This window comes from Ceratotherium simum, chromosome 8 (assembly GCF_057802395.1).
Source record: "Ceratotherium simum simum isolate JZ-2026a chromosome 8, ASM5780239v1, whole genome shotgun sequence".
Taxonomy (NCBI): Eukaryota; Metazoa; Chordata; class Mammalia; order Perissodactyla; family Rhinocerotidae; genus Ceratotherium; species Ceratotherium simum.
Genome location: NC_141907.1, coordinates 59650783 through 59662941, shown reverse-complemented (window position 1 = coordinate 59662941; position 12159 = coordinate 59650783). Strand labels below are relative to the sequence as shown.

Sequence of the window (12159 nt, the reverse complement as noted above, 5' to 3'; positions counted from 1 at the left end):
TTGCTAGCTGAGGAAGGTCTCTATGCAAAGGTTGAAAGGCAGTCTTCTTTCCTCATCATTGGAGCCAGGAGATGAAGCCAAAGGCAAAAAAAAAAAAAAGCTACTGGACCCTGGCCAGTTACAGAAGAGGGGCTGCAGAAGTTTGTAGTGTTAATTCCAGGATTAAAGTTGACAGCAATGAAGAAGAAAGTGGGTTAAGAGAATTCTGCTACTGCTTGCGACATCAGTAATATGGAATAATGGTTTGTCTTGGCAAATGGCTTAATGATAAGGCTCTACTTATTCTTTTCTATTGTCCTTGTATTTCCTGGTTCCACCTTTCCAAAAACATACAGGAGTTTATATTATGTCTTTATGAAGGTAACATTATGAACATTATGAATGTAGCATGCACTTACTTATTATATAGAGTTTGGAAAGTATGTATACAGAACTATAAAACAGAAAATAAAAAATTACAACCTTAATTCCCAGCAAATGATCGATTTATTACCTTTACGTGTTTAATTCATAGTTATTCTATAAAAACATAAAGTTTTGAATCCAGTTTTTTGAATCTAACATGAAACTATTAATCTCATTGCTAAAACTTAACCTTATGAACCAAATCAGTGGGAGGAAAAAACTAAATGGATTAAGAGAGCAAGTTAGTGTTTTTATTCTGCCTCAATTTTTCATCTCTTTGAAGAGACTCTTTCAAATGTTTTAGGTTCCTGCTCTTAAACATGGCAACATGCCCAGTGGAATGTTGTTTCTAATGCTGCTGTCACAATGCAGTTCAGTGGCTGCCTGCCTTGGGGGCTGAACATTTTTCAGAAAGTCTCCAAGAGACAAAAGTAACACAAACTCGGGAAGCTTGGCCATGGCCAAACGTGCCTGTGGTTGCGCTGGGTTGTATTTTCCTCTGAAATTTACTTTTTCTCATGCGGTAGTCTCTAAAGTTTGTGTTGCGTTATAGCGTATGACAGAATCTCTGATTTGCAGAATTCTAAAGTTAGAACTCTGGTTAGTGGGTCCAAATTCATAAGAATCACTTAAAGAGTGAGACAGGGTTTTTTGGGTTCCAGGAAAGGGATTGGATATCCACTTAATTATGCTACAAATCATAAATAAAACAAGACAGAACTCTTATTATAACTAATATTTGACATCCATTCTATATATGGATGCAGGGCATAACTCAGTTCTACCCACCATGCTGTCCAATGTCCATGCATATTTCGGTTTCATAAAAATCAAATAAAGATTGTTTCTTCTGGCTAGCTAAATAGCGTGATAAGATTGAGGAACTCATTTCTTGCTAAGTCCATTATTCATGGCAAACGTCATAATGTGGGTAATTCCCATCTGCTGAGCAGCTGCAATTCAGGCCACAAAGGGCGAAGTACAGCTAAGCATTTTACAGTTGACTCTGGATCCACTATTACTTATTAAAACTGAGCAGGGAGCGTTAAAGGAACAGGAGCCCTGGAATCTCCTCTACATTCTTCCCCTGCACCTGTCACCCCCATGTTAAGTCTCTCTCTGACTAGCACTCTTTCAGGAGCAGTAGCAAATAGTTCTGCGTGTCCATCAGTGTCTATCAGGATCCTCTCTCTGCATTGCCAGTGCACAGTGCCAACTTCTGTCCTGGGTAAGCTTATGATTCTATGTGTTCATTTAGTTAGAAGTCCAGTTTATATAGAAGTTAGCCATTCCTTAGTTTTCTAAAAACACTATCCATTTTATACACTGTGTGATGATGTTCCAAAAAAATCCTTGTTATATATTATGATGCAGTACTTCATGTTCCAAAAATCCAAGCTCTGGGGCTGGCCCCGTGGCGTAGCGGTTGAGTGCGTGGGCGCCGCTGCTGGCAGCCCGGGTTCGGCACCCAGGTGCGCACCGACACACCGCTTGTCAGGCCATGCTGTGGTGGTGTCCCACACAAAGTGGAGGAAGATAGGCATGGATATGAGCTCGGGGCCAGTCTTCCTCAGCAAAAAGGTAGGCATAGATGTGAGCTCAGGGCTGATCTTCCTCACAAAATAAAATAAAATAAAATAAAAACCAAAAATCCAAGCTTTTAGAAAAACGATTTCTTATGTATCACACATAAAGTGTACAAGCTGTTTGAACCTTATGTCTGCTTCCTGGATATTCCCATGGCTTCTAGACGTCACAGATTTGTAAATTGAGAAGATTGGATATGGAATCTGTTTCTCATCATCCATTTTATAGCTTTGTTAGCGCAACTGAACAGTCTATGCTAAGCAGTCTGGTCTAGACTGGGTGGGGAACTCTTTGGAGCCTGAGTTGGAAAGGTGCACAGATGCTTTTTTCCTTTTTTGGCTGGGGCGGAGAGAAATCCATATGTAACACAGTGGACCCTAAAAAAATCTATTAGAATTACCATTGACAAGTCACAGTGTATATTAAATCAGTGTCCCCTTTCCTGACTAGGGACTGCCCAGATAACACTTTAGAGATTACCTTTGTATCTCCTAAACCATACACACCCTATACTTATTTTAGGTCCCTCCTAGACTTTAGATCCTTCTATAGATGTGGGACATTTGATCCCCTTTCCATGGAACATGGCTTTGTTCCAGCATCTCTACTGTTGCAATGGTCCCACTCATCTTGCTGCCTCCACCTTGTCTTATTGTGAAATCTGTCTTCCATAAACCCCCTAGTGGCCCTTAACATCATCATGACTCTCTTGCCCAGAACCTTCAGTAGCTACCCATTGCCTGCAGGGTGAATTCTAAACGTCTTAAAATGGTTCAGGAGGCTCCTGCCTGCTTCTTCAGCTCGTTGCTTGCCACTCCCCATTTTACATGTTATTCTCTTAGAATCTCAACTCTTTGAGCTTTCTCCACAAAAACTCTATAAATAGCTACATGTCCTTGTTAATGTTTTCTTTGCCTGGTAAGCTCTTCATACTCTTCTTGTTTAATCCTTACTCTCCAAGGTTCACTATAGGCAGCATCTATTCCTTAAAGCTCTCACTCACCCTTAGAGCAGGACTGAGGCCTCTTGATTGTGCTCACATAGCGACTGTATAAATGAATGAATGAATGACCAGTAGTACAGGCCTTCTGTTAGAGGACATAATTTGAATGTCAGCAGCTGCAGATAATCAATTTGACCTTAACTCTTCAGCTCCTTGTGCCCCTAATGCTAACAAGTCAAATTAGAATGTTACAGGCGGCACTTTATTCCCAATATTGTATGAGAACCTTTGTTTCATCAGGTGCATAAACTAATCATCTCCAAAAGTTCCTCTGGTGGGGTGCATACAATTAAAATGTGATGATGTTTTAATGTTTGGAATGCATTCACTCTTGTTATAGTTGTTCACATAACTTCTGAATTTTCTTTTCTAATGCCTCATTTTATATTGCACCATTAACTTGCCTAATTTTATCTCAACAAGCTATTTTACTGAGCTCTACTCTTCTTCCACACTCCAGAATCCTTCAAAGTGCCATTAATACTCAGTCAGAAAGATCCTGCCTATAGTGAGAAACATATGAAGGCTTCTGTAGTATTCAGTCACCCTGTGTCACACCTGGTTTATGGGTTGGCCCACTGTAAAGGGCCGGATAATAAAGAGTTTAGGCTTTGCGGGCCATATAGGTTTTGTCACAACTACTCAACTCTGCAGTTACAGAAGGAAAGCAGCTACAGAAAATAAGGAAGCAAATTAGTGTGGCTGTATTCCAATAAAGCTTTATTTACAAAAACAGATGGTCCAGGACAACAGTTGGCCAACTCCCTGGGTCATTTGGAGACTTATTTCCATGGGAGATGATTTAGTCAGGTTCTGTTCAGGTACAGAAACATTTTCCAAGTAGCTTGTTCCTAGGGAATAATCTTTCTAATTATACATGGTCCTGAGGTAAATACTTTGAAGGATACTTATACCATATCTAATCATGCAGTTTTATCAGAAACAGAAGCTGAGGGAATAAGATTATGTAAAAATTCATTTGGCTTAATAACAACTCTCACAGCTCAGCATATCAGGAGTTGCATCACAAGTGAACTGGAAATTTCCATATGCCCTGCCCTTCAATAAAGAGAGCCATAAAAGTGTTCATGCTCCTCACCAGTACTATAATTTTTAGGAAATATCCCACAGCAATAACTCCAAGGGAACAAAATCAGTGTGCCCATTGATGTTTAGAATAGAAATGTTCATTAACACTAAAATTCTAAAGTAACCCAGTCGGGAAATGAAATGATACCATAGAGGAATTCTACGAAATTTGTTATGTCGTGATTGTGTAGACTGTACTGATCCTTGGAAATGTGCACATTGAAAATTACAAGTGAGAAAATTCAAATGGAAAAAATATGTTCACATGATCTCCAATGTGAAAATCAATATACATAAATTCTGTCATTCAATATTCAGTATGTATTGAATAAGAGCCTACTCTGAGTAAGTCTCTGCTCTAAAGACTGGGAAGACAACAATGAGTAAAATAGATCAAAATTCCTGCCCTCATGGAGCCCATATTTTTATGGGAGGGAGACAGATATTGAGGAATAAAGAGATTTTAGTGATTAAATTTATAAATTTAATATTGTGAGCTTTTTCCCCCCAGAAAACTGCTTATATAAAATGCTTTTCCCCCTTTTTTGGTATGTTTCACTTTTATAGGAATAATAATTTTTCTGATCATTTCCTTCAACTGGTATTTGTTGAGTTCTTACTATGTGCCAGGCTCTCTTCCAGGCAGATGGAATATAGTGTGAACAAAACATACAAACACACTGTTTTCATGGAGCTACATTCTAGTGGGGGAGACAGAATATAAGATAAATAAGTAAAATATATACAAGGTCAGAATATATACAAGACACAGAGGTAAGGAGGAAAGCAGGATGTGAATATCAGGAGAAGGCAAACCTTTAGTCTGATTGGTCAAGAAGAACTCCTTGAGAAAGTCACTTTTGAGTAAATCGTTAAAGAAAATGAATGTGCTAACAGTGTGGGAGGAAGATCATTCTGGGCAGAGGGATCAACAAGTACAAACAAAGGCCCTGGGATGAGAACGTGCCTGGAGTGTTCAGGGAACATCAAGGAGGCTAGTGGCTAGAGTGCAGCGAGTGAAGGAGAGAGTAGTAGGAAATGAGATCGACGATGTAACAGCACACCAGACCACATCTGGCCTTTGAAGTTATCAGAAAGATATTGGACAGCTTTGAGCAAAGAAAAGAGATGGTCAGGTTTGCATTAAAATGATTCCTGCTGTTGAGAGTAGTCAACAGATACAGGGAGGCTTTTAGGAGACTGTTGTAATAATCCAGGTGAGAGACAATGGCTCAGACCAGCAGGGTAAGTAGGATAAGTGTCTTGAGCTGTGGTGGCACAAAGGCAAGGACAGAGGTGTGGCAGGAACCAGCGTTCCTATTGCCAGAGCCCACCTGCCGCAAAGGGTGAGACAAGCAGTAGCAGCGACAATTCCCGAGCTGTTGCCGTATCCCCAGTCAGAAGGAAGCGCGCCGTCAGGCACGTACTAGGTGCTTAGTTTACATTGGTTAAATGTTACAAAACGAGAAAGGAATCTGAAACCAAATCTCTACTTCATGGCTGCTTCCTGTTACAGAACTCACCACTTTGCCTTTAGTCATTTCCCCTTCTTTGGTTATTTATTTATGAATTAGCACCTTCACTGTTGGTTGATGTCCTAAGAAGGCTTCAGATTTCAATGACCTGCATTAGTTAAAATGACAGAACAGTGAAGATGCCATTGAACCATTTCTTTCTATCTCATACCTTTATGAACTGAACGCAGTATTATTGCCTTTTACCATTAAAGAGCCTAAGACTGATTGTAACTGAATATTAACATTTTTTTTTAGGGAACAACTTAATTCTTTATTGAAGACCTATAACATTTTTTATGGGAATCAGAAAAATCTGCATATTTTATATGGACAGGTAAGCCCATCGAAGAAATGCAATATAGTTTGATTCACAGGAAAAAATTCTATAAAGGTACAGAGGAGTCAGGATGAGTTGGAGTCCATAATCCTGCAGCACAAGTGGTCTGGGAGAAACAGGTGAATCTTTAACTTGATCATGATTCTTATTGTTAGACTATATCACAAAATCCCAGTCCTGAAACCTCTGTGACTTTCTAAACATTGTTGGGGTAGGAAAATATTTCAAAATAATTTTAATGACATATTTGCTTTCTATTTTAAAAATAGTGTATGAATATCTTTTGAATGGCACTTCCACTAGAAATCTATCCTAATACTTTCTTACAAATGCACCAAGATGTATATAGAAGGATGTTCATGGTGACATCATTTGTAACGGAAAAAATTTGAAGATATCTTAAGTCTCTACCAGAGGAGGATTGTTCAAATGACATATCTTTAACATAGTTTGATTTAGTTGTTAAAATTAATGAGTTAGATTCCAGGCCAGCCCCAGTGGCCTAGTGGTTAAGTTCGGTGCACTCCACTTCAGCAACCTGGGTTCAGTTCCCAGGTGCGGACCTATACCACTCGTCTGTCAGTGGCCATGCTGTAGTGGCTGCTCATATACAGAAGGAGGAAGATTGGCAGCAGATGTTAGCTCAGGGCAAATCTTCCTCAGCAAAAAAAAAAAAAGAGTCTAGATTCCAATGAATGTGTACTATGTTATAATAATAAATTTTAAAATGTTAAAGAAGCAATTCAGGAAAGTCCTGAAGCGAAAGCATTTTTAGGGGTACAGTTGGCAGGCTACTGTACAGACTGACCTTAGATTTTCTTTGTTCTTTTTTTTTTTTAATTTAATTTGAGTGCCTCAGTCTGCACTGAGTCTTGTATTCTAATGGGGCCCACTCCACATCTTCACAATATCTTCTTGGTACCAGGGAACATTAGAATTTTCTATCCTTGATTTAAACCTTCAAATTCCATGGTACAGCATTGACTTTAGGCCGCCATGATTTGGCTTAAATCTGCAGTTGGGACAAAAAGAAATTTACAAAGCATTCTGGCCTTTACTAATGAGTTTAAACAATTTAGTCTGATTATTTCAATTATCTTCCCAAATGTAATAATACACAGAAGAAGGAAATGGCTAATCTCTTTATAAAGAAATGGGCCTAACTTTAAATTATTTCAATATTGTCCTATATCTTAGATCTTTAATATAGGTAGCTGTAAAAATCTAAAATTTAGGAAAAGATCAAAACGTTAAAAAAGTTTAAGAGAATGATTTATATTTTAATTCGACAGTTTCCACAAAATTCATGATGTTAAGAAGTTTGTTTCCTTTAGGAAAATGTTTGAATTTTGATGTTATAAACATACGTTGAGGCATGTCCTTTCCAATTCTGTGAATCGGTGCTCAATTTACAATACAAGGTCACTTAATTTTTGAAATAAAGTTTCACTTCTTATATAATTTTTAAAAATTATATGAAGTAAAGTACAGTCATGAATCGCTTAATGATGGGGTATGTTCTGAGAAATGTGTCATTAGGAGATTTTGTCATTGTGTGAACATCATAGCGTGTACTTACACAAACCTAGATGGTATCACCTACTATACACCTAGGCTATATGGTCCTAATCTTATGGGCCCATCATTGTATATATGGTCCATTGTTGACTGAAGCATTGTTATGTGGCGCATGGCTGTATACAATCTGAAACTATCAGATGGCTTAATCTTTCCATCTTTACTCACTGGTCATTAAAGTTAGAATCCAGAACTTTCCAAATCTTTTGACTTAGTTACAATGATGGACACTGTTAAAGGGGGCAGTTCATGGAGGATAACATGTAGCTTTCTTCATCTCTGATTAATTAATTAAAACAAATATTTATTGTCTACCATGTGTCAGACCCTGTTCTAAAAGCTGGAGAAATAGCAATAAAGAAACTAGACAGAATGTCCCACCTTCATGCTGCTTACATCCTAGTAGACAAACAAGAAACAAAGAAGTAAAATGCATAGTATGCCAGACTGATAAAGGCTGTGGAGAATAGCAAAGCAGGGAAGAGGGCTCAAGAATCTAAGTGGGGTGGGGGAAGAGAAGTATTTAATCAAAGACTCTGAAAGATGTGAGGAGCAAACCATGAAGAAGTCTGTGGAACATGCGTTCTGGGCAGAGACAGCAGCCTGAATAAAGGTTCTGAGCCTGTCTGGTGTAATTAACATGCAGCAGGGAAGCCAGTGTGGTAGGAACCTTGTAAGAATGGTTAATTGGGGCCGGCCCCGTGGCTTAGCGGTTAAGTGCACGCGCTCCACTGCTGGTGGCCCGGGTTCGGATCCTGGGCGCGCACCGACGCACCGCTTCTCCAGCCATGCTGAGGCCACGTCCCACATACAGCAACTAGAAGGATGTGCAGCTATGACATACCACTATCTACTGGGGCTTTGGGGGAAAAAAAATAAATAAAATTATTAAAAAAAAAAAAAAAAAAGAATGGTTAATTGGTAAACAGTGAAGCTAGAGAGAGAAGTGAGAAGCGGAGACACCAGAGTGTGTAGGGTCTTGTAGGTCATTATGAGGACTTCAGCTTGTGCTTGGAATGAGATGGGAAGCCACTGGGGAGTTATGAATAGAACAGTGACATTATCTAAAAGGATTCCTTTTAAAAGGATCTCTCTAGCTACTGGGAATATATGGAAGGGCAAGAGAAGAATGAAGTAGAACAAAAAGAAAACTATTGCAATAGTCCAGGCAAACAATGACAATGGCGTGGACCAGAATCAAGGTATTGGACGTGGTGAGTGTGGCCATTTTAGGGATATATTTTTAAGGTAGAGCTAATAGGACTTGCTAATGCATTGAATGTTGAGTATGAAAGAAAGATTAAAGGTGACTCTAAAATTCCTGGCTTGAGCAACTGGAAGGATGAGGGTGCTATTTACCAAGATGAGGAAGACTTGGAGAGGAAACTATTTATGGGAGAAAGATCAGTAATTAATTAGGAACATATTAAGTTGGATGTCAAGTAGGCAGCTTGGCAACTGGAGTTCAAGTGGGAGGTTTGGGCTCGAGATATAAAATTGGGAGCTATAAGTTTAGAGATGGCATATGAGGATCCTTGAGATCACCAAGGAAATTGGTGTAGATCTAGAAGAGAAGAGGCCTAAAAGGATTGAGACAATGAGATTAGATAAGTGTAAATAAGCCTTCAGGCATAATTTATTTAGTTAGTCTCTAAAGAGATATTTTCTGAAGTTAGAAACTAATCTTGTATTCCTTACATGAGAAAACATAGCATTGTCTGATAATAGTTGGAGTATTTCTTCTTGAAAGCAAGAATTAGATAACCTCAGAAGAGCAGTTATTCTATGAGTTTTTAATGTAAGGGATTAATTTAAATATAATTAGGCAAAGAAAGGATGCCTACATCAATAACTAAAATATGGTATCTGCATCATGTACTGCCATTTCGAAGAAAAAATTATGGTAACCTGACCTCTCATTAACCTGAAATGTGCACTCAAAGTGGGAGAAAGAGCAAAACTTTGTTTCAGAAGTGACTCCACAGTAGGTTTATCAGCTAAAGACGTAATATGCAATAATATTTTTTGAGCACTTATTAAATACCAGGTCCTATGAATTAGAGACAATTACGACGTCCATTTTTCAGAAGTAGCCCAGGCTTAAAGGCATTTGGCAGCTTGTCCAAGGTCACAGAGTTAGGAAGTGGTATAGCTAGGGTTCAAGCACAGGTCTGTCTGATTCCAGAACCTGGAGTTTTCATTACATTATCAAATAAGAATTGAATCATTTATGTTTTCTAATAATTGATTTTTTATAATAAAAATAGTTATTAGATGTTACAGTAGTTATTAGTTGGAATATGACTCTTCTTAGTTTCTATATTTTACAAATTTTCTATAATGATAATACATTATTTTAATAACAGAAAAAGACTTTTACATATAAAAGAGAAAAATAAATTATAAAGTAAATTCTATGGGAATGTGTTTTGTTAATAATATTTACATCCACAGAGTAAGTGTTCAATCCATGTTTTCTAATTTTTTTATGTTTGCATGGCATTTTCTCGTGTTATAATATTTCTAACTTAGAAATTCTTCAAATGCTATTGATTTTTCAAAACTTTCATTTCTGTTTTGCATTTTCCACTGTGTTTTCGTTCTACTGTTCAGAAATGAGGAGACAGCCACCAAATCTCTCAATAGCTGCTCTTCTGATTTCTAGTTTAGTGCAGATTTTAATTCTGCTTTAGTTTTAACTTAAACAGAATTAGAGAATTAAACTTCCACTTAATTGAAGAATCATAGAGTTCAGAAAGCATTTGAACATACTATGCCCTCTGGTGGACGTCATTACCATTACGACTTATTTGCTTTGCTGGTTATAGCTGTTTTCAAAAATAAAAGAATGCTTCAAAAATAGAATTATTTTGTACGTAAATTGGAAAGCCAAACAATCCCACCTGAGAATTTATTGTTTTATCTATTAAGATGTCTTACAGACTTAATTTCTACATGTTCAGTTAAAACATTTACCTTCTACAAATAATACAAAAACAATGTTTGAGGTGATGAGTTTCTTCCCTAGACTGAAGATGGTAAACTAATTGTTGAAGGAATGTTGGACATTTTCTGGGGAGTGAAACGGCCTATACAGCTGAAAATACAAGATGAGAAGCACATCCCTTCTTTTACTGCGTCGAAGTCACCAGATGTCTTTTCCAAAAGGTAAGCTATCTTTCACGTTTTTAATTCCTTGGAAGATGATCATTATGTTTACCTTTATTGTATGCACTGTTAAAGATGGAGTCTGATGCTTACACACAATCTCGTTTAATCCCCCAGCAACTCTGTGAAGTAGGCATTCAGAAACCAGGGCTCTGAGAGGTTAGGTAATTCGTGCAAGATCCCCAGTCGCCATGTAGCAGAACTGGACCGGACCTCGGGTCTACAGGCTCTGGAGTGCGCGCCCTTGACCTCTCTGCTATATTGCTTCTCTCCTGGAAGACTGCATTGCTTCATTAGAAAAGACAAAATGCAAAGGCAAGATTTCATTAGCCCTGGCCTGGTCACCAAAAAAAGGAGATACAATTTAAATTTCTCTTCTCCTTGGAACAAAGGGTTCTTCCTGCTTTCTGGAAATTTAATTATGCTCTGCCTGATTGTCCTGATCCTGCTCGACAGGGCACAGCAAAGTGCATTTGAAGCTCAATAAAGGCACAAAACAGTTCTCTGTGTGGGTTTATGCAAACTTACCTTGAATGTAAATATAAGTTGGCTGATTTTTTCATTACTGTTTATAATTGTTAGAAAAACTAATAAATATTCCCAGAAGAAATCATAGGTATGATTTTTTTTTCTGTTTTCTTCCTCTCTCTACCGTCCCCCTCTCCTTTTTACTCCTTGAGTTTCCAACTCATCTCCCTTTTGTGTAAAATTGAAGGTACCAAGCCTTCACCTCATCCATCCTCCCGTCCATAACCAGTTGGGCTGGAGTTCTAGCAGAGGAGAGGATGGAGAGAGAGCTGCCAAGACCGTTCCCCGAGTCTGATCTTTGGCCCTAACCAAGAAAACCAGATATCACCTGGAGGGAAGCCACGCTTTTCCTTTGGAGAAAACACTGAAGCCCCACTATGATTTGCATCTTGCCAATCTTTCTCAAATATTTTGCTCCAGCAATTCTGAACATTTTGTAATTCCCTGTGCATACCATGCAGTTTCTTACTTTCCTGACTCTGCCTGGAAGTCTACCTGCTTCTCAACACCCGTTTTCCTGACTCTCTTTTACCAATCCTTTATGATTCAGGTGAGGTAACACATTTTCCAGAAAGCCTTTTCTGACCCTTCAGTCTGTACTAGGTGCATTGATAACTTTTCTATATCATTTTCAGAGCATGCTATTAATTGCATTTTTATGCACCTATCTCCCCCTCTAGCCTGTGAGCTCCTCAAGAGTAAGGAGCATGTCTTATTCATCTTTGTTATCCCAGTGCTCAGCAATGTTCTTGGCACAAAGTGGGGACTCAAAATATAATATCGAGTGAATCCCCCAGAAGCCTGGTGGTTAAATTACCTCTGCTCTGTTGTGAGAACTCTGTCTCTCTATTTACCACATCTCACTAGTCTCCAATCCAAGCTAAGGATTGCCAATGGGCAAACGATCCAGGACTTAGGGAAGAGCGGAGAGAGACCACAGACTTGGG

The 12159-nt window shown here is 38.5% G+C and overlaps 1 protein-coding gene across 2 annotated transcripts in view; it reads left to right on the top strand.

Moving 5' to 3' along the window:
- Positions 1–12159, top strand: part of RASSF6 (Ras association domain family member 6) — a 56428-nt gene that overhangs the window by 26003 nt on the left and 18266 nt on the right. For both annotated transcript variants that reach the window (XM_087434429.1, XM_014788009.2), the window contains exons 3-4: positions 5857–5935; positions 10545–10684. In XM_087434429.1, coding sequence (XP_087290555.1) covers positions 5857–5935; positions 10545–10684 — 219 coding nt within the window. The remainder of the gene's footprint in view (positions 1–5856; positions 5936–10544; positions 10685–12159) is intronic.